Source organism: Leucopleurus acutus, assembly GCF_964270905.1.
Source record: "Leucopleurus acutus genome assembly, chromosome: 18".
Taxonomy (NCBI): Eukaryota; Metazoa; Chordata; class Mammalia; order Artiodactyla; family Delphinidae; genus Leucopleurus; species Leucopleurus acutus.
This window is the reverse complement of record NC_139160.1, coordinates 25,819,479-25,843,650: the sequence shown is the minus strand read 5'-3', so window position 1 is coordinate 25,843,650 and position 24,172 is coordinate 25,819,479. Positions and strand designations below refer to the sequence as shown.

Genomic DNA, 24,172 nt, shown 5'->3' with positions numbered 1-24,172 from the left:
TCAGTTTCTCAGTCAACAATTGTTCAAAATTTATCTTTAAGTCATCAAGCTTACTTCTGAGGAGATTTGGTTTCCTCCAAAGTGCACTCTCTACACATAGCAGCTGCCTCTAAGAGTCACCCAGAGGTGACTTTTCGTTCTTTGTTCTGATCTCTCCTTCTGTCTCTTTGAACTCCATTGTAGCTATGGGCAAGATTTTATAAATTCTGGCTCAGATTGGGGGGGGCGGGTAGAGAAAGAAAACAACATCTGGGCTAACTATAATCTGAACAAAACATCCCTTATTGTACAGAACTCACTACATCTCCGTTATTTCTAGTATAAACCTATCAAAATGAAGAAGGGGAAGTCATTCCAGGCAAAAGAAATAACATGTACAAAAGTGTGGTGATAAGAGAAAAAAATACTGCAGTTCACGATCAGGAAATGAGCCAAAGATGGAAGGGTAGGGGTACATTTCACGATTCCACAAAACATGGTACCATTGCTGCTCCTGACCTTGGACTGGTGGAGCCTCCAACTGCCATCCTTAGACTAAGAAAATGTTAATCGGGAGGAATGGAGCAAGGCTGGACAATGGAGACATCTTTCTTTGTACCTTGCACTTTGCATATGTAAAAATGACATCAAAATGGTTGTCTCACATCACACTGGTTAAATAGATCTTGAATCCCAAGCTAAGGCTTTGGACTTCGTCAGGCAGGAAAGAGGAATTGTATGATCCATTGTATGATCTTCACCATGGAAGTGTTGTGAGAAAACTGAATTTGAGATCAAGACTGGAGACGAGGATCCACTAGGGACTGTTCTCATAACCCATGCCAGAAGTGACAGAGGCTTGAACTAAGGCAGTGACTGGGGGATGGAGACATGGGAAGGGCTTAATAAGAAACTGAATGTTCTAAGGCTTGGAGACTTTAGGACTCAAGGGTGACTCCACAAATCTGGCTTGGGAAATGGGTAGATTTCTGCTTCAAAGGGAGAATAGCGAAGGAGGTAGTGTCGGGAGGAGAAGGATGAACTCAGCTTTTGACTTAATGAACTCAAGATGCCCATGGGTTAACCTCATAGACTGACCACAAAGGCAGGGGAAGTATAGGCCAACACTGGTGTTTCTGAGGTACCTCCCTTCCTGTCTACCCACGCCTCTCGAGTCTCCCTTTATGACACCTGTATGTCTGCCCTTCCCCATACACTCATGTCCCACTCTTCTCAAAGGATCTTATGGAACTGAGGACTTCAACCTCTCTCCAATGTAGAAACAACTCCCAGACCTACATCTTCAGTTCAGACTTCTCTCCTGAGGTCCAGACCCTTAAATCTAGCTGCTTACAAGGCATCTTCCATCATTCATCTCTCAGGCACCTCAGCGCCACATCACCAAAATCTCAAACATCATCTCCCAATCCACACGGGTGCACCTGCTCCCCATTCCATATGCTCGTCTCTTATAATGATCCAGTCTCCTAAGCCAGAAACCTGGGTTGTAATCCTTGCTGCTTCCTTTCCTTGTGGACACCAAGCCCGGTTGATTCTAATCCCTCTTCCCTGTCTACTTCATCTCTCTTCTGCCCCCTGGCCCCAGCCTCAGTGTGGTCCTTCCTGTATATCCTGTACTTTTCCAACAACCTACCACCTGGACCCTCTGCTTCTCATCTGGCCCCCTTCCCAAATTATCTAGGTTTCCAGAAGGTTTTCTAAAATTCAGATCTGATCGTGTTGCTTAAAATATGAATCTCTCTGCCCTGGAGGATAAACCACAAATTTCTAGGCAAGGCACTGAAATCATTGCTGTTCAGGTTTTGCCCATCACTCCAGTTTCATTTCATAACCCTCCCTTCACACACTACTGTGGCTGCTTGGCTACTTCTCCCTCTCTGCCTTTGTGCTCTGCCCTCCACCTTGACCCTATCTACCGCGGGGACTTATTCTTCATAATTTACTGAAGAGAACTTCCTGTCTCCAGGCAGAACTGAGTGCTTCCTCATTTCCCCTTCTGCAGCACCACATGCATCCCTCTATTCTAGCATTCCTTTCATTTGTCTACTCACTTATCTTGTTCCCCTCCTAGACCCTAATTCCTTCCAGAGTAGGGACCGTGTTCTTCTCCCCAACACTTGACATGGTGCCTAGAACACAATGGTCCTTTCATAAATGTCCATTGCATCAGTAAATGAACAGACACAGGAAAGACAAAGACAGATTCACTCCTATGCTCCTCCTGGAACCTGCCTGTGATTTCTTACTCTCTCTTCTTCTAATACAGCATGTACTTTCATTCTGAGCCTCCTGACAGCCAATACATAAAGAGAAACAATAAATGATATGGTGTTTGTGGTCTGAAAATAGCAAAACACTCACTTCTTCAACAGAGACAAACTCTTTTCTGATAATAAATTTTAAAAGGAATCCATCGCATGAGTTCTTGTCAAGGAACATTGAACAACATAATAGGCAGTATATTTAAGCAGTTTTTACAGAAGCTACAGAAATATTCTTCACTTCAGGGTTTCCAATATTAATGCTTTAAATATATATATATAAAGACCTGGCAGCAAACCATGATTCATGAAAGTTTCCACTGGGAAAGGCTAAGCTAACGAGACCACATTTAGATCTCTGTGGTGATCAAGGATACATACAGCTTAGCGCACGGAGGAGACTGCACATCTATAAACTCGATTTCCCATATATCAATTGTCTTAGCCAGGCTTTGACAGGAGCTAAATGACAACCCAAACTGGATTCACTGAGAGCCTAGAAAACTCCCACCCATTCAAGGGTAGCTATTTGTAGCATGTAAACTCCTGCCAGATTGAGAAAATAATTTGGCCTAGTGAATAAAAATAGAGAAAGTCAGTGTTCAGAAACTGGAGGAGGAGGATAGGAGAGGTTCTGAGTTGATTGTTCAACCACACCGTTTGGTTTTTTTCTTTTTTTTCTTTTTATATTGAAGTATAGTTGATTTACAATGTCTTGTTAGTTTCAGGTGTACAACACAGTGATCCAGTTATACATATATATATTCTTTTTCAGATTCTTTTCCCTTAAAGGTTTTTACAAAATACTGACTATAGTTCCCTGTGCTATACAGTAGGATTGTTGGCTATCTATTTTATATATAGTAGTCACACCATTTGTTTTTATTGCAATATATAGAGGCACTGAAAAAAAGTTACCACTATGTGGGCTTCTCACTGACCCGCAAGTGCACCTAAGACTGTAAGAAAATTCACCTTTCTATGGCTTTGTGCCAAAAAAACGAGTCACTTTCCCACCCCCAGCCTCTACCTACAAAGACAAATATTAATTCATCAGGAATTAAACCTCTAGAAATGAGACTTGGGAGGAGAGGAGGAGTGAAGTAAATTGGCAAAGGAAGAGTAAGGTACCTAAAGAGCTAACAGTCCTTCAGGATGTTAAACACAATAGAAATTTTCACTGTAGTCAGCACCCTGCTTGCAAGTGGGAAGCAGAACAGCAGACAAGAGTTGAAATCAGACAGGCGTCGGGCAGAGCTGACAGCTGCAGACTTCCCCATCTCTAGTTCCATCATGGCATTGTTCCGACAGAAACATCTGAGCGGGGCAGAGTCGAAATTCAGTTACAAGAATAATCATTAAAGCAATCATCAGAACCCAAAAAAGACTTTCACAATGATAAAAAAAATAAGCAAAAAAAATTGTTGCAATAATTATCTTCACATCTCAATCTGCTAAATATTGAGACCTCTGATATAAAGAAAATGAAAGAATTCTAACTTCTAAACTAAAGCCGCTAGAAAAATATCAGCCAAGCAGTTTTCCAGAGCAAAGAGAGTGGGTGTTGCTTTCAGTATATTGATTGATATGTAATCCAAACATATTGACTTATGTGTAATTAACAAAAGTTTAATTAATCTACTGATTGAAAATGTCATCAATCTTATTCAAGTGTATTTTAATTCAAAGATAATATCATTATGAGTATTATGCTCAAGTAATTTCATTTAATTAATCACAAAACTTGTTCTCACATATGCCTTTAGTCTCTGTAAATCATGAAATAGCTGACACATTTTTCTAGGAGAAAATTTAAGATATCAATTTGAAGCACTTTATTTTATATGATTTCTTGATGTGTTCTGAAATGAAAACGTTATGTTTCAAAAGATACCCTCTTTCTTTTTCTCTCTACTTATATAGTCATATAAGATGAAAATTCTGTGGGGAACACTCCTGTATCCATGAATAAAATAAAATTCTCTAAATTATTTTAAAGGAAAGGATGTGTTTTCTCAGTCTTGAAGAATATCTGAGTTCATTTTTCTGAAAACTTGGCAGAAAAACAAGTACCAACTACTGAATAATCATTCAAATGACAAGTCTTCATTAGGTTGAATTACTGAAATGAAACTATTTCTGTAATTGTCATTCTCCTCTCATCCTATAAAGCAAGCTAAAATGAACAAAATACATTTAGGGTCTAGAAAGCAGGTGCCCAAAGCCAGTTAATGCTCCCAAGCTAGTAGGATACTAATTAGCAATTATTTCTGCCCAGTGATGCCCAGGCATGCTGGGTTGTTAAATTTTCCCCTTGTCTTTAACCATCAGAGTACACTTATATAATGGTGATAGTTCTTTCTAGGGTGCTTTGGAGAATATGTGTCTGTACAATACTAAATGTTCTTCTTCATCATCCTTGAGAAAGATAAATTGTGTGCAGATAAGGAAAAGCTGAAGCAGGTATAGGCTTAAGAGAGGTTTTTAACAAATGGAACTAAGTTATAATTGAACAGCAGGAGAAGGGTGAAAAGCACTAAGAAGGAAGGATGCAAGCAGAAAAGAGAGGTGGTTTAGAAAGAGATGTAGGAAGAGATGTGAGGAAGAAACAGGCAGGAAGACTGCAGTAGAATTACTCTTTTCCTGGCCCTTTCTGCCACCAGTGTGAATCAAATTGTAGTTCATACAGTGAGACCTAATTAAACAAAAAATCCCTTTCCAGGAAACTTAGAGACCTGATGTCTTTAGTAATCAGAATGCCAAGAGAGCATTATTGGTCTGAAGAAAAGCAAATCCGATACTGAGGAAATTCCAATGCATTTTCAGGATGTTTGTTACCATAATTCTCATTTCCTCCTTTAAGCACAATTTTCCTAAAATAAATAAATAAAGTCAATGAGTTCTTTCCCCTGGTCTAAAGGAAAAGCTTAAAAATGAGGTGGGGTAAAAAAATATCCTTTTTATTTGTAGGTTACAAAGCCCCTTAAATTGATACATGAAACTTCCAGGAGATTCACTCCCAGTGAATTCTCATGGCTCGCACATTTTTCTCGTGAAGACTACATGATTTTTACCTTTATTGAATCGAATTTAACAAATTATTTATCGAGTACCCATTATATCCAAGAGAGTATGCTATGAGTTACAGGGCAGTCAGGTATAAATAGTGCCAACCTTCAAAAATTTTACCATTTGGAAGGATGAGAATGGAGAATAAAGACAAGTAGACATGTTAACAAATAAGTCTAATGAAGACAAAATAATTTAAGATCCATAAAAAGGTACAAACAAAATGAGATAAAGTGTCAAGGAGGGTGTCTGTTCAGACAGCTAAAACAAAGCACCATAGACTGGATGGCTTATAAACAACAGACATTTATTTTCTCACAGTTCTGGAGGGAGGATGTCTGAGATCATGGTTGGGTTCTGGTGAGAGCCTTCTTTCATATTGTAGCCCGCCAACTTCTTTTTGTATCTTCACATGGCGAAGACGAGAGAGGAGAAGCAAGCTCTCCAGTGTTTCCTCTTATAAGGACACTAATCCCATTCATGAGGGCTCCACCCTCATGACCTTATCCAATCCTAATTACCTCCCAAAGTCCCCACCTCCTAGTACCATCACAATGAGTGGTAGAGTTTCAACATCAGAATTTGGAGAGGGACAAAAACATTTAGTCCATAAACAGAGGGAGAGATGATATCTGGTTTCTTTGGGGGGATTTTTTTCTATTTTCTATTGTCTTTTTCTTATTCATTTGTAGGGATTTTTTATTTATTCTGGATACTCATCTATCATGTACACAGAAAATACCTCTCCTTGTCCCTAGTTTGTTTTTAAGCTTTGTTTATAGGGTATTTTGCCTTGTGGAGTCAAATTTATCTATTTTTCCTTAATAGATTGTGCTATTTGATCTTTTTTAGGAATTCCTTTCTTATCCCAAGTTCATATTTTTTCCATATTTTCTACATTTTATTCAACATGCTTTTCCTGGTAGTTTTAAAATTTTATTTTTCACATTTTTGTCTGGAATTCATTTGTATATGATGTAGTCATCTAATTATTGCTTTCCTTGCAGAAACTCAGGTGTCTCAATGCTATGTATTTTACAGGATATCTTTTCCCCCACTGATTTTGATGTCCCTTCAGTAATAAGCCAATTTCCATGTTAAGTTATTTTCTCCAGTCTCTATGCTATTCCAATGATCTATTGATAAATTCCTCTGGTGTTTGTTGGGCTTTCACTCTACTTTGTTTACGTTCCTGTCCTAGATTTTGTCCATTAATCACATTTTCTTCATTTCCTTTATTTTCCTTTGCCCATTTAGTGTTAAACAGTCTATGTTTGTTCCTTTAGTTATTATACCTAAATTTTGCATAGATAGATATAGATATATAGTTTAATTTTTTCTATCAAAGGCTAAAGTTAATACACACATCTGCCTTCCTTCCTAATTGAACTAGGACTTTTGCATACTTTAACGCCCTTCAGAATTCCCCCACCCAACTCCCCTGCTATTGTGCTATTAGTTTTGTTTGTTCATTTGATGTTTTGGTTCATTTTGTTTTAAGCACATATTATGAACAATATTATTATTCTCATTGATTATTATTATTATTATTCTCTACTCTTATTTAGATTTATCACCATAATTTGTTTGTTCCCTTTGCTACTAGCATCCCACTTCTTCCCCTGAATACATTTTTCTTCAAACTAAAGTATATCATTTAGTAATATTTTTAGTGAGTGTAATCTATTTGGGTTACTGTGAACAGTAAACCTTCTAACTCCTAGTCAGCCTAAAATGTCTTTATCTTACTTTCACTCTTCTATTTAATTTTTTGAACAGGTTTAACAAGCACCTGATACAAATTCAAGAAGTACAAAAAATCCTCAGTCTTAAATAGTGGATTGGCTCATTATAGATTTCTAAATTCCCAATTATTTGCCCTTAGGACTTTGGAAGTATATTTCACTACCTTATGACAACTACTGCTGCTGAAGAGAAGTATGCTGCCAATCTTATTATTGTGTAATTATAGTTAGTTAACCTTGTCATTTTGCTCCTCCATTGGCTCTCAGGATTTCTCATTATACTTGATATTCTGCACTTGCACTATTAAAAGTCTAGGTGTGGAATTTATCTATCTATCTCTTTATCGATCTATCTATCTATCTCTATGTTTTCCTACATCTTAGCCAGTCAGTTGTCCTATTTTACAGTTTCTCTGCTCAGGCCCCATGGGATTGACCAGCCCTAAAATACTTTTTAAATTAGTTTATGGTCTCAGAGTTCTTGTTCCACATAGGTGCTATAAACTTGGACCCTATTTATCTGCACTTGATGCTGCCCTGGAGTTGTGACCTGGTACAATGGTTTCCACCCCTAGCCTGAGGCAGCAAGCTTGTTTCTGGCTGCAGCCCCTGTGTAGTGAGCAGTGTTTTCTGCTTTTTGGGTTTTTTTCCCCACTATACAAGGATGGGAAGCACATTTCTAGCCCAAAGCCTCATATGGGGCATTCAATTTCTGCGACCCTCACCCCAACCAAGAGCCTGTGGACTTTACTCCATCCCCAAGATGGTGTTCAAAACATAGCCACTAAAGTCTCTGTTGGTTCCAGGCCTCCCTGAGCAAGGTGGCTTTGCTTCCTACTCACCATTTTGGGTTCCCTTTTTGTTTTAAGCATTAGAGAACCTCCTTTTTGATTTTAGGTGTGCCTCTATTAATTTTTATTTTTTAATGTTTTACCCAGCTATTTTTTTTTTTTTTTTTTTTTTGCGGTACACAGGCCTCTCACTGTTGTGGGCTCTCCCATTGCGGACCACAGGCTCTGGACGCGCAGGCTCAGCAGCCATGGCTCACAGGCCTAGCCACTCCGCAGCATGTGGGATCTTCCCGGACTGGGGCATGAACCCATGTCCCCTGCATCGGCAGGCGGACTCTCAACCACTGCACCACCAGGGAAGCCCTACCCAGCATTTTTATTAATTTAGATTGGGAAGCATATTTTATTGTGTTCAACCTATTCTCATGTCCAAGAGGAAACACCTTGGTACTTAATGTCACCAGGGCTGGAAACCTGGGAACCACATGGGATCCCTCCCTCTTCCTCAGTCAGTCAGTTACAAATCCCTGTCTGTTCTATTCTTAAAGATCTCTCAATTTCATGCCCTCTTCTCTCCGTCACCCTATTACGGTGACTAAGACAATTCCTTAGTTTAAGCTACCAGATTTCCTTACCTAAAAATTTTCTTTGTAGTAACAAACCTTAAGGGCTCTGAGTTATATTTTAACTACTAAGGTTGTATTCTTTTTCATCCCCTAATTGTTCTTCTCATCCTTTCCAATCCTTCTTGTTCAATGGCACCAAATTGATACATACTTAAAATACTTTATTTCTGATTATAATAGTAATTATTATTCAATAAACAGTATTGGGACATTACCATTTTTGAATAAAATGAATAGTTTAGATCCCAATATCACATTGTGTGCAAAAATAAACTCTATTATAGCCTAAAACTATAGAAGCATCAAAAGAAAAAACACAATGTAAATGTCCATCAACAGAGGAATGTGTAAAGAAGATGTGGTACATATATACAGTGAAATATTACTCAGCCATGAAAAAGAATGAAATAATGCTATTTACAGCAAGATGGATGGACCTAGAGATTGTCATACTGAGTGAAGTAAGTCAGACAGGGAAAGACAAATATCATATGATATCACTTATATGGAATCTAAAAAACATGGTACATGGGCTTCCCTGGTGACTCAGTGGTTGAGAGTCCACCTGCCGATGCAGGGGACACGGGTTCATGTCCCGGTCCAGGAAGATCCCACATGCCGCGGAGCGGCTAGGCTCCTGAGCCATGGTTGCTGAGCCTGCGCGTCCAGAGCCTGTGCTCCACAACGGGAGAGGCCACAACAGTAAGAGGCCCACGTACTGCAAAAAGAAAAAAAAAAAAGGTACAAGTGAACTTATTTATAAAACAGAAATAGAGTCACAGATGTAAAAAACAAACTTATGGTTACCGGGGGGAAGGGGGGAAGGGATAAATTAAGAGATTGGGATTGACATATACATATTACTATCTATAAAATAGATAACTAATAAGGACCTGCTGTATAGCACAGGGAACTCTACTCAGCAATCTGTAATGACCTATATGGGAAAAGAATCTAAAAAAGGTGCATATGTGCATGTGTATAACTAATTCACTTTGCTGTACAGCAGAAACTAACACAACATTATAAATCAACTATACTCCAATAAAAATTTTGACAAAATAAAAAAAATTTCCTAAGCAAGATATAATACCTAGAAGTCGTAGAAAAATAATTATCGGATCTTATTTTATAGAAATTTAAAATTTCCTTAAAATAAAAGTCAAAATAAGCAAAGTTTACCTTTTCAGTGCCAGATTGGAAAAGTTTTAAATGTTACATATTAAAATGACAGAAGATTAATATCCAAATTATATAAAAAGCTTCCACAAATTAATAAGGTAAAGAGTTTCAATTTTTAAAATGGGCAAAAGATAAAAATTAGCAATTTATAATGAATAAAAATGGGCAATATATGTATGAAAGGATCCTCAGCCTCATTAGTAGCAAGGAAGATGACTATTTTTTAATAAAACTTTTGGCCCCCACAATTGGAAGAAATTTAAAATATTGATAATTTCAGTCACTAAAAGACATAGTAGAAGAGTGAATCACTGAGGCCATTCTGAAGTCATTTTTGACAATATTTTTCAAATTTTTAAATGCTATACTTTTGACCCAACAATTCTACTTCTAGGAGTCTTAAAGAAATACTCGCACATGTGCACTAAAATTTATGTACAAAATACCCTTGAAGTACTGCTAATAATAGCAATTTCCTACAATGAGGGAGAGGTTAAAATAAATTACATCTATTGTATGGAATACTATGAAACCATTAAAAAGAATGAGATAAACCTGTATGTGGAAAGAGTTCCAGGACATTGCAAATGTGAAAAAATATGTCACCAAACAAAGGCAAAGCATGATTGTATCCATGTTTTTTGTTTTTAATTTTTTTTGCCGTACGCGGGCCTCTCACTGCTGTGGCCTCTCCCGTTGCGGAGCACAGGCTCCGGACGCGCAGGCTCAGCGGCCATGGCTCACGGGCCCAGCCGCTCCGCGGCATGTGGGATCTTCTCGAACCGGGGGACGCACCCGTATCCCCTGCCTTGGCAGGCGGACTCTCAACCACTGCGCCACCAGGGAAGCCCGTATCCATGTTTTTTAACTAACAAATTTGAGTCACATGCATATATATGAATGTGTGTGCATGTGTGTGTATACATATATGGATGTACATATGTATATGTGTGTGCATGTATACATACACACAAATTCATAGAAAGATAAATGAGAGACCAAAAAAATAAACCAAACTTATTGGGAGGGAATATAAGTTGATTTGGAGAGTGGTAAGAAAACCCAGGATGTTCTCTGTATATGTCTGAATTTTTTAATACTTTTAGTAAAAATATATTCATGCAATACATATAATATTTCCAATAACCAAAACAGGCAGAGAATTTTGAAAATACCAAAAGAAAGACAAAGAAGAAAATTAAAGTCACTTATAATCTCACAGTGACCTTTCCTAATGAAAATCTGATCTATTTACAGTGATCAATGGCTCCCCCTTCCCCACGAGATAAATGGCAAATGCCTTAGCATATAATAATTTTATCCCTGCTCCTTCCTAACTTCACATTCTATTTTCCCCCATCTAGTAACCTAACACCTGACCAGAACTTGAAATTTCCTGAATACATCTGCTATTCCTTCTGCCTGAAATATACTCTCCCACATTTGTCTGGCAAACTCTTGTTCACTCTGTTCCGTTTTCTGTTCAACATGAAACTATATCTGTGAATGTTTTTTTCTCTATGAGAGAAATACTCTCTATGAGAGAAATACTCTCTATGAGAGAGTATTAGCTTATCTCTTCTGATAGACCAACAGCAGATGAGAGAAGGGGTTCATCGGGGCCTGCCCTTGCTCCCCTACCTACCCTGTGACTAGTAAAGGCTTAACAGTGGGCCATACACTAGGAGGTAAATGAGTGCAGGCATGAAGGAAGGCATGTAAGCAATGGAAAAGCAATACAAGAAAATAAGGATGACTGAGCAGAGGGGGAGACTCAGCTTGAGACATTCTACATGTCACTGCCCTAAATCCAAATTCATCATTTAACTCAGTTTCATTATGTTCTCAAGCAACACCTGACACCTGCAGAGCAGAAGTGGAGAAAAGAGGGTGGGAGCAACAGCGAAGTTTGCCTAAGGATGCAGTGATGACTAAGGGGCTGACATCATTCTGGGCGGTGCCGAGCACTGACTAGGTGACTGGTTGCGGCTGGTGAGGAAGCAAGACAGGGAGTGAAAGCCCTGGGGCTGAGGTGAGGACATGGGAGTGATGTAAGCTAGGAGGTGGGGGTTAAAGGCAAGCATTCCAGAGCATTGTTTCCCAACAGAGTTCCAAAGTATATAAATAGGTATTTATGCAGGCAAGAAAGTCTTCCATGGCCAGATGTTTGCGAAACACTGGATTAAATAAAGATAGAGATAATTCTTAGGGCAGGATTTCTCAGACTTGACTCTGGTAAACCGTTTTATGAACCTTCAAAAGCAGGATGCTGTACCAATGTTTACCAATTGTATTTGACATAGTGTGTTAGTTTTCTAGAGCTGCTGTAGCAAAGTATCACAAACGGGGTGGCTTAAACAACAAAAGTGTATTGCCTTGAAGTTTGGGAAGCTAGAAGTCCAAGATCAAGGCCATCAGCAGAGTTGGTTCCTTCTGACATCTGTGAGGGAGGATCTCTTCCACGCCTTTCCACTGGCTTCTGGTACGTTGCTGACTATCCCTGACATTCCTTGGCTTGTAGAATCACCCCTATCTCTGCCTTCATGTTCACATGGCCTTTCCCTCAGTGTGGATGTCTGTCTCTACATTTCCCCCTTTTATAAGAAAACTTATAAAAAGGGGAAATAGTCATATTAGATTAGGGCTCCCCCTACTACAGTATGACCTCATCTTAACTTGACTAATTACATCTGCAACAGTCCTGTTTCCAAATAAACTCACATTCTGAGGTACTGAGGGTTAGGACTCCAACATATGAATTTTAGGGGAACACAATTCAACCCATAACACAGAGTAACCTCTTGGCACGGGATACGTAGCAGAACAAGTATCCCACTGTACTCAGTTTTGGTAAGATCTGCTAGAATAGATTCTATATCCTGAGGTTCTTCCAAAAGAGGGATAAAGATAGGGGCCCTCATTCACCAAGACCCAAGAATGCAGCAGGCACTCCAGGAAAGGTGATACTGTGATGACAATTTTACAAATGATAAAACAAATCGTCAACATTTAAGACACTTGCCCAAAGTGACTGAGCTGTGATTCAAAAACAGGTCTGTCTCACCACTAAACCACTTTCCTCTCTACTTCAACTCGCTATTTCCCAAAAGAATACAAACATCATTAAAGCAACATTCTTGCTATGGAAATAATGGGATTATTTTTCCACCCCTTACTAATGCTTCATCCACTGAAAGGTGGGTGGGATTTGAAACAAAGCAAAGGCATTGAGGCTGCCTTCTCATCACTGGAATAAATCTGTTTAATACGAATGAAACACTCCCGGTTAAATGTTTACCTTTTGAACCCTACACTGAAGGAAATGGTTGGCTGAAGCTTTGGCTAATCTTTTAGCAAACTGTCAAATTAAAAACTTGGGTGCTTCTTGATGAGGATTTTAACTGCACTATTGATTATAGTACAGATAGAAACCATTTTCAGTCTTATCTTCATGTGGTTTAATTGGCATTCAGAAGTATTTTAATTGAAACGTTAGACTTCCTCAGTAGAACTACCCTTTGTTTCCAGCAAGGCAATCTAGCTTTTATGCTTTTAATCGCCATCTGTTGTTCAATAAATGTCAAATCGTTTCTAATGGTCTCTCTAAGCATAGGGTTGGGTTTTTTAAATTTGCTTTTGTACTCAGTGTTCGTTATGGGCAAATGAGTCCTTGCCGTAAAAGAGTGCCGTTTCTCATGGTGCTTCAGTCCTGTTAGAAGGAAAGAGTGATTAGAAATAAAGAGACGAGAGAAATGTTTCTACTTTTTTTTTTTTAATTCTTCTCAGCAGTGGAGAGATTTAGAAAGTCTATAAAAATGTTTCCTCTTAGCAATGCTGGTGAGTTTAGTCCTATTCAAAGTGTGAAAGGAACAGAGACCTCCAAACATCTTTGAACTGCCTGAAATGATAGAGGCTAATATATAACACGAGGTAGAAGAGGGAAAAAAATCCACTGGACACAGCCAAGTTCAAGATGTACCAAGGAGCTCTTGACTTCATAAACCAACAAAGACTTTTTTTTTTTTTTTTTTTTTTACACCTTGTGGGCTTTTCGCAGGAATAAAGCAAAAGTGAGGCAAGAACTCCATTACCTGGGACCCCCCAATGGACTCTGACCTGAACCAGCATATTCTCCATAGGTCTAAGAAGAAGACGGCCAGTGACTTCAAATGATGTCAGTAATGAGAGGGACGGAAAGAACCTCCCTGGGGAGATGCAATAAGTGATTGGAAAAGACAAGAATGTTTTTGCTCATCCTCATTAGCTTCCTGACACCCAGCCTCCTCCATGAAAGGTCATCTTCCAAGGTTAAGAAACCAAAAGACCAGCTCTTTGGAGCCCTTGAGATAAGGATTATGTGGCTACTGGGAAAGGGGAGGCGGGTTCTCACTGAGACTTGTGTGCCTCGGGACACAATCAGCTTGCTAACCAAGAAGGATGCTTGATTGCTTGGATCAGGATTTGAAATATTCTCCAAGGGCTGGGAGAAGTATATTCTAAGAGGTAATTAGAATTGGTTGAAATACAGGGCTATAAATGGGGGACTGGTGCGATTTTGCAAGAAACAGATCATAACTCAACATTCTAATGACTTTTTCTTCGGAGAAGGTCAGCAAAGCTATTAACAAGGGAAGTGGGCATGCAGAGTTCTCCATCTCAGACTGTGACTGAACTTTGAACAAAGTACCTCCATCAGGATTCTGAGTCTAATTACCGAAGCCGGCTGCCTCTGCTCAGGACCAAATGCTGAGGGGGACTAAATGGGTAGCCAGTCTGCTCACTGACCTCCTGCACATTTCTTCCCCCAGAGCAGCAATCCCCAACCTTTTTGGCACCAGGGACTGGTCTTGTGGAAGACAATTTTTCCACAGATGGGGGCGGGGGTGGTGGTTTTGGGATGATTCAAGTGCATTATATTTACTGTGCACTTTATTTCTATTATTATTACATTGTAATATATAATGCAATAATTATACAACTCACCATAATGCTGACAGGAGGCGGAGCTCAGGCGGTAATGCGAGCGATGGGGAACGGCTGTAAATACAGATGAAGTTTCGCTCGCTCCCCGCCACTCACCTCCTGCTGTGCGGCCCAGTTCCTAACAGGTCACGGACCGCTACCGGTCCGTGGCCTGGGGGTTGGGGACCCCTGCCCCAGAGGGATCAGAAGAAAGATGCTGACACGTTCAGTTTTTCAGGCACAATGGCCAAAAACACAGCAAATTTTGACAAAGATTAAAGTGCCCCAGAGCCAGGTGGGATTTCCCACATGGACAAAAAATGATGAGGCTTTAACAGGACCCCCTCTTTCAACCTGTTCTCTGCTCTGAGACCTGGGCAAACATGCCAACATGCACCGTGTAGCCACAGTGGGATTTAGACAGGGGACCCGGCCCAGTGCTCCAATCTGGAAACATGGAAACATAAGACTGAGGAATTTTAGAATAAGCCCTGTTCCCCCATTGCTGCCTTATGTTATTTGCGTACACATCTCTAAATTGCTCATTACATTTAAACTGAGATCAGGGAATACGTCTATTTACTTTTGTTTCCCCACTCTGCATCCTTCAATATGCAAAATAGAGCCCAGAATCTCAACAAATATTTGGTAAATTAAAAAATAAAAATTATCACTATTTTACACCATACACAAAAATCAACTCTAAATGGATTAAAGACTTGAACATAAGACCTAAAGCCATAAAATTTCTAAGAGAAAACATAAGCAGTAACCTCACTGGCAATGGTCTTAGTGATGTTTTTGTGGATCTGACTCCAAAAGCAAGGGAAACAAGAGCAGAAGTAAGCAAAGGGAGCTGCATCCCAAAAAGCTTCTGCACAGTGAAGGAAACCATCATCGCAACGAAAAGGCCACCTACTGAATGGAAGAAGATACTTGCAAATCATATATCCGATAAGAGGTTAAGATCCAAAATATATATAAGAACTCATACAGTTCAACAGCAACAACAACAACAAAAAACTACCCAATTTAAAAACGAGCAGAGGGTCTGAACGTACGTTTTTCCAAAGAAGACACACATGTGGCCAACAGGCACATGAAAAAAGCTTCAACATCACTAATTATTAGGGAAATGCAAATCAAAACCACAGTGAGATATCACCTCATACCTATTAGAATGGCTATTATGGAAAAGACAAGAAATAACAAATGTTGGAGATGATTTGGAGAAAAGGGAACCCTAATACACTATTGGTGGGACTATACATTGGTACAGCCACTATGGCAAACAGAATGGAGATTCCTCAAAATATTAAAAATAGATGTACCATATGACCCAGCCATTCCACTCTGGAAGAACAAGAAAACACTAATTCAAAAAGATATATGCACCCCTATATTCATTGCAGCATTATTTACAATAAATAGCCAACTTATGGAAACAATCTAAGCATCACTGATGAATGAATGGATAAATATATGTGGTACATATACACAGAGGAATACTACTCAGCCATAAATAAGAATGAAACCCTGTCATTTGTGACAACAAGGATGGAACTTGAAGGTATCAGGCTAACTGAAATAAAGCAGACAGAGAAAGATAAATACTGTGATTTCATTTATATGTGGAATCTGAATAAACAAAACAAACAAAATAAAACAGAAACAAGCTCATAGGTACAGAGATCAGGTGAGTGGTTACCAGACGGGAAGGGGTTTGGGGATGGGAAAAATGGATGACAGGGGTCAACTGTACAGCAGTGGATGGTAACTAGACTTGTAGTGGTGACCACTTTGCAGTGTACACAGATGTCTAATTATAATGTTGTACACCTGAAACATATATAATAGAAAAAGACATTATTCTTGGGAAGTAGCATTTTATATAAATTTTAAATGAACCTTCTTGATTTTCCAAATTTTCTTTAATATGAATTACTTGTCTAACCAGAAAAAAAAAGTATATATACCTAAAGATTACAGTACATAGATTCCAGTGTTAAAAAATAAATTAAATAAATAAAAATTACAAACTAGGAGTTTTCAGTGGGGGCCTCAGAGCAGCTGTGAGTTCCTTCCAAATTATCCTGCTCATCCCCAGTGACCCCAGAATTTTGGGGTGGAGCGGTATTCTCTTCTTATATCCTTTCTGCTTTCTCTAGAGATTCAGCATCTGTCCTATTCTTTTGTTTGCCTCCAGGTTCATCACTGACTCTGGATGAACTTCATTCTAGCCCTCTCCTGCAAACCCAGGGCCAAGATAACCACCGGAGTCGTTGGCAATAAAGCCATGTCTAGTTGCCGCTGTCCCTTCTCACTCCCCCATGGTCTCACCAAACTAAAATATTTGACCACCAGACTCTGGAATCAAAGTCCTGTCAAAGTCAAAATTGTGAGGAACAAGAGAGGAAATACGTCTTTAGACCATCATACTTTCCTTGCAGATTATTTATCACTCCCTCAATCATAATTATTCCTATCATGGCCTTTATTTATGTCTTATCATTGCCCAATGCATTATTTATGTCCTATGATTATACATGTCTAATGTTTCTTTAGATTCTAACATCACATCCTGTTACATTTATGTTGGACTTAACTCTTACTGCTCTCAGCTTTTAAAAAATTGGAGAATTAATGAGTGGCATCCTCTAACTCAGCTCCCTTGTATCTGTGGTGCTGCCCAGCTTGCATTCCACATTCCCGGGGTACCTGTGTCCTTGCTTCAGATCAGCTGAAGTCTGTTTATTTCCTGACCCCCGGCTTTGGACACCAAACAGTTACACTCTAGGCTTGGTTCTGTGAAATAGAGGTAGCAGTGCCATGCCTTAATTATTCTTCAGAGATGTTCATTGTAAGAAGATACCAGAACAGTTTTTCCAGCCCTCCTGCTGTGAAGAATTCTAAAGGTTAAGGCCTCCGGTAAACTGTGATTAGAAAAACATCAACAGAATAACGGTATAATCACCCGCTATATTTAGCAGGCTAGTGATTTCCAGAGTAACCTGGCATTTCTGCCCTGAAGCCTCCTTCAACCCCTCAGGAAGTCTTCTGGCCAGAATAAGTGATGCTCTTCTGGCCCAGCACTTGGAGCAGGGTTCCAGGGCTTGAAATATCTTGAAATATTTCAGCGTCTCCCATAATAAAGGGGAGTCCGACTCCAAAAGCAAGAGAAAGAAAACGACTTACTATAAAATGGTTGGGTGAAATAGTGCTGGTTCATAAAACGAAACTGTCATATAAAATTCCAATGAGTCTTTTTGTTCCCTTCGGTATGTATAAGGTACAGCCCCATTTCTTCAGCTGCTCAAGACCATGTGGCATGGGGTGTTGGGAAGGGGTCATGTCTTTCACAGTCTGGGATTCCATTTCTGTGGTTTCTCTGCCCTCCATGACACCCATTCTCTTCCTTCCTTTACCGTTCTGCTCTTCCTCCCCTCAAAAAATAACCTCCTTGTTAGAAGGTCTGTCATTTACACCTCAGGATACACTGGAATTCACTTGTGGGAAGAGAGAAAAGATTATTGAAATAAAAATGGCCAAGACTTATTGAGCACTTCCCATGTGCCAGGAACTGTTAATAGATGCATCATCTCTATCAATTCAGGTAAGTCTCACAACCACCTAAGGAGGTAGTTTGCTATTATTTAATCCTCATTTTACAAATGAGAAAATTAAGGCACAGAGAGGTTAAGAAACTTGCCCAGGGTCACACAGTTAGTAAGTAGAAAAGCAGGGCTTTGAACCCAGGCAACTGACTCCACAATCCATGTTCCTAACCTCTAAACTATTCAACCTTTTGATAACTTTTTACCATCACCCCTCGCATTTTTTAGGGAAGACTGGAGCAGAATGAATGTTGTCTGGCCCTTTAAAACTGCCTTTTGATCCCTGCGTTCTAGCTGTGCCTGTTTGTAACCAATGGATCACAGGCACCCAGAGGATGAGAAGGATGGAGGACTGCAGAGGGACAAGCTGATCTTCAGATTATAAAGGGAAGCTGAGAGCTGCGCAGTGGGGCTTTCAAATCGCTTTTCTCTACCCCAGGGTTTCATCAGGGGAGAAGGGGCAGGGCTCCAGGATCCCGGCTTCCACCAGAGCAGCTCTGCTTCTGGCTGCCTCACACACTGGGTGTCTGGGTAGGATTTTGTTTGAACACAGAAATTCATGGCTCAGAAAGGTTTGGAAACCCCTGGGGATGGAGCAATCACCTAGGTGTCAGGTTCCTTAATTACTAAACTCTCCTCACAGCTGATTCACACAGTCCTGTACTCCCAGGAGGAAAGGCAGGAGGGTGTAGACCAGGGCACAAGCTGGAGTCTGTCTGCCAGCACCATCTCTGTGACTGAAGGCTGTCCTCGCCTAAAGTGGGGAGAGCGTCCCCAGGGGAGGTGGACACATTAGGAAGGACTGTGACTTTATCTTCCACCCAGATAGGCAAGCCTGAAAAAATGGTTAAGAGTAAATGGAAATCAGATGAATCTGTGAGAGCCTTCCAGCAAACACAACGTATTTGGACATCCATTTCTTCCCTTGTCTTCCAAATTCCTAATTCAGGGACGCTGCTGTGTCCTCCTGTCCTCACACTATTTCTCTCTTGTCTAAGTCCCATGAAATGCTTAAGACCCACAAACAGGTGTGTGTGTGTGTGTGTGTGTGTGTGTGTGTGTGTGTGTGTGTGTGTGTACATGCACCACCATGCACACAGAAGATTTAAACGAGGCCAGCTCCAGACACCCAGTTGGAGTTCCTACTCTGGGTCCATTTCTTAGCAGGGCTTCTGTGGATCAGAGGACCAATATCCTCTTCCCAATTTGCATCCCAATTCATCACATATGTCATATTCAAGGCACCCTCAGATTTGCAGGGTTCAGAGAGGCTACAGAGCACAGTGGTCAGTGCTAAAGCTGGACTCAGATCCCAGTTCTATCCCTTACAAGCCGGGGACTTCAAGAGTCTTCCTAACTGAATCTGCCTGTCCCAGGTTTTTCCATCTGTAAAATAGGAATAATAATAGTGCCTGTTGGTAGGATTGTTGTTCTAAGCATAAAGCACTTAGTACAGGGCCTGGTGGCAAGAGTTCAGTCAGCATGAACTATCTATAGCTATAGAAGCTCTCACCAGCCCCCTGGGGTCCTACTCTGTCAGCCCAGTCCTAATTCCACCCCTGCTCGGGTCAGATCTCCTGACTACTGTTGCTGCAAAGTACAGACAGCCACAGTTACAGAGGAAGCACAGCAGCCAGCCTTGCTGGAGTCAATCAGAAGTTACAAGGTTCCTAGAGGAGGCTGGTACTTCATTAGGCTTTCTTCCTAGCATAACTTAAAATTGAAAACGCTGCCTGAAGCATCTCGTGATCAGAATAAATATTCTTCATTCATTCACCACATATTTATTGAGCACATCTTAAAAATAATAGCCAACTCCATATCAACACACCCTGTATGCATGCTGTACTAAGTGCTTTCCATCCATTTCCAACAACGCTGTAAGGGAGGTACTGATAGTCTGTCCATTTTGCATATGAGGCTCAGAGAGGCAAGGTAACTTGCCACAGGTCACACAGCACTTGGCAGAGCTAAAATTTCAGCAGCTTGTGCTTTCTCTCTCCTCTGCCCCTCTCATCTGTGAAATGGGAGGCTACAAACCTCAATTCCTTTTCCACTAGCTCATAGAAGAATCCCCGGGATTCCATCTACACAGCACACTGAAACCAGAAGGGAACGAACGATGTTGGAGTACACATCGCTCTTTAGGCACACAAAATCCAGGCTTCAGTTTAAACTTTGCACACAAACATCCCGATCTCTGCCACCACATTCAGACAAAACATGTGAAGAAAGCCTTCCTTGTTTGCAAGCAATACAGATGTAATTGTGATAAAAATTGTCTTGGGTGTGCCTGTCTTAGCCATTTATTTTTTAAAAATCTGGGTAGGTATTTTGGGCTGCTCAAGCAAAGAGAAGCTTCAGAATCCTTTTTTTAGAGAAATGAAATCCTTTGTTTATTGTAATTAGCAAGGAGTATTTTGTAAACTGAACAACACCACTAGGCCCAAAGCACAGATAGTGTAATTACAGAGGATTCAAAAGGTCTCTAAAAATATTCATAGTGACATCAAGTCAAATCATGCTGTCCCACCTCCATCTCCCCAACACATTCACAAGGACGCCTGGCTTGGGAAGTTAGCTACACAATTTCCATTCAAACTCAGTGAAAGTTATATAGCTAACACTCCATGCAATGCTTTGAAATTTTTATTAATAAAAATCCATAGAGCCAATCTTGTGGTTAAAAGCATTTTTAGTACAGAAGCCGGGACAGGAGGAGCCCCGAGGGGTCCCTGCAATGCAATGCTGTTCGGACTTTTCCTTATGGGCACCTGGTCCACAGTGCCCCCTCTCGGCAAGTAAGGCCGCTCATAGAGCGTCGGGCATCCCAGCCTTCTGTCGGCCCAGATGCTGGGCTGCCCCGAGGCTCCATTAGGACCACAAATTTCCGTGGGGGCCACGCGGTGGGCCCAAGGAGCATGCACCCTGGGTACTGGCACTCCTGGTACTGGGGGCATGGCTTTGCCTTTGGCTGGACTTGAGACTTGGGACCTGTTCCTGGACCTCCCTGAACCTCAGTTTCATCATGGTTTAGATGGTGACAATAGTACTTACCTCATAGGGTAATTGCGGGATAAAAATGTTCTTATGACAAATGATGATGATGATGATGATGATGAAAACAGAAGAGAAAGGAAACTTTGGGAGGCGATGGATATGTTTATGGCCTCGATGGTTGTGATGGTTTCACAGATGTATATTTATCCCCAAATTCATCGGATCTGTATACATTAAACATATCCAGCTCTTATACATCTGTCATACCTCAATAAAGTGGGTTTTTTTTAAAGGAATAAAAAATAAATAAAATACATAAAAATACTTGGTAAATATTCACTCAATTTAAGTCTTCTTGGTTGCCTTCCCCGTCTATGTAATTTTCCCTTCTTTTCCTAATGGAATTAAGAATTGAAATGGTTGATTAACTAGCTTGGCAATAGTCTTCAGCAAAATTCTGAAAAAGGTGAAGCTAAAAGAAGAATGGTGTGCTAGCTGCAGAGAATTAAGAATTCATCTCGCCTATAGCTTCCAAAGGAGGAAAAATCCACACAGGAGGAGGGAGGGCTGGGCCCTGAGGTTGGCCTTCTCCTTGGGATTTGAGGGCTCTGTCCACTGCCTGCCCTACTGTTCTCAGGGGCCGGTATTTCCCCTTTGTACTCCAGCCCAAACATGGACCCTCCCCCAGCCCCTTGAGATAAAGCAGAGACCTGGCCACAGCATTTTTAGGAGATTACACTAATGGCTTAGGGATCAAAAAAGATAAATCAACAAAAAGTAACAAGCAGCCAGATCATCTGATTTACACCATGTAGTTTATCCATCTTTAGTAAGTGGTCCCTATGGGGATGCCTCCCTTCCCGGCAGTCCTGCTGCCTCCATGTTGTGGAGGCCACATTTAGCCCATGCCATCCTATAGGGATCTCATGAATTTCTACACCAGAGATGGTTGACTTGTAGCCCACGTGTGTCATGTTCTCCCTATACTGCTCATGGCAGACATCACCAATCAACCACAGCACTCTTCCTCACTGAGAGCCGAGTAGATTTAGTACTCTAGGTATCAACTACCAATCCGTCCAAATTAAACCAGCTTGCTTTACTCATCCCTGCTTTACACTCCTCAAAGTCCTTATCTAAAAGGCCAGAGCTGGGAGAAAGCTAGAACATTCCTTTTCCTGCCTGCCTAAAGCCCACCTTCCAAGTTCTGGTTTCCTCTGAGGACCACCTTGTGTCAAGTGAATGATCTGCAGGAAGAACTTATGCCAGAGATGCTCACACCAGCCACAGAGATGCCCTTCTAAACTCACCAACTCAAAACACACGTTCCTCTGAAAGTCAGTAAGATAAGGCCCTTCATAGGAGTCTCCTCTTGTACTTTCCACCTAACTCCCAGGTCCAGAATCAAAAACACCAGATGCCACAGTACTGGCTCAAGATGGACATCTTTATCATGCTGTCATTATTCCTCTATGGTTATCCTCACTGGGAACAGAGGAAACTGCAAGCCACTAGCTGGTGAAAAGAATTACTTTGTGCCCCATAGTATATCTCCTCAAGTTTCCAACAGGAGGAAAAATTTTCTTCCCTAAGACTAGGTGAGCCCCTATTTAGGGATATGGAGATGCCAATTCTGTGGGTGCAGTTCCACCAGGGCCCCAGCTGGTGCCCGAGAATGTGAAAACTCTTCCTTCCTTTACCTCAACTTTACCCACATACTGGTTTTGGGGAGAAGAACCAAAAGTCACTGAGGGCCAACTAAGCATTTTACTTATGTCATTAATATTTTCACACTGACTCTCTGAGATACGTATTCTTAATGCTCATTTGACAGATCAGACAGTTGAGGCTTAGGTTATAAATCTTTCCCAAGGTTACACAGTTTGAAACAGGCACAGTACGTCTTCGAAACCCATGCTCTTCCTACACCACCCTGGCCGTCATGTCAAACCCCAGAAGGTGTGGTCAGAGGCCACACACAAAGCCAGACTGGTCCATGGCCAGGATCCTATTGCCATCATCCTTGGCCTTAAGAGGTACAAGAAGAACTCTGACCCCTGAAAGAGGACTTTGATAATATTGTTCACCTAAGTATACTGGGGTAGTTCACAGAAGCAGCTGGCAATGACCAAATGCTGAAATCTCTCGATGACTCAAGGATCCTAACTTACTGCCTCTGTAGTCATCCACTTGATGCTGGTACATGAGAACAATGGCTTACGACCGTTCTTTCAGACCAAAGATTCTAACCACAACCTGCCTTCGCTCCCACCACCCTGATCCAAGCCCTATCCTATCTCTTCAGGAACAGTGCAATAACTCAACTCATCTCCCTGCATCCACTCTATTCCACACCCTCGTCCCCACAATCATCGAACTCCCTGCTTGAAGAAGCCAATGGCTGCTCTTAGAATAAAATCTAGGCTCCCTGTGATGGCCTCCAAGCCTCTACCTGCTCTGGCCCCTGCCTGCTCACCTCATATCTTATTTATTTACTTATTTAACCATTTTTGTATCCGTTTCCAGTAGAAAGTTTCTGGTGGAAAAGGATATCTTTCTGTCTTGTGCCCTTCTGTAATCTCAATATCTAGTACAGTGCCTGCCTTATGCTAAACACTCAAAAATACTGGTTGAATATCTGAATGAATGTTACCTGTATCATGTAGAGGAATACAAAATCTCCCCTGAAACAGCTTACTATATTTGTTGGCTTTAAGGGCTGGAAAGCTCTCATGACCTAGAAACCAGAAGACTTGGGTGTTAGTCTTTGCATTGCTACTTAAATTAACAACATGAGTCTAAGGAAACTCCTTAACTGTCCTTGGCCTCAGGTTCCCCGTCTGTTAGTTTTACCCTTTCCCATGAACTGATGTTATGATCCTATTCATTCAGCAAACTTTATTGGATGACTATTTGCAAGGT

General features: G+C 40.8%; 1 protein-coding gene across 1 annotated transcript in view; it reads right to left on the bottom strand.

Annotated features, from left to right (window-relative positions):
* Positions 1-21,210, bottom strand: part of LOC309974599 (protocadherin-8-like) — a gene marked incomplete at both ends in the record, with an annotated part of 120,782 nt that extends 99,572 nt beyond the window's left edge. Inside the window, 1 exon segment of the mRNA XM_082859264.1 lies at positions 21,025-21,210. Within this exon segment, the coding sequence (XP_082715390.1) occupies positions 21,025-21,210 (186 nt within the window).
* Positions 21,211-24,172: the final 2,962 nt, after the last annotated feature.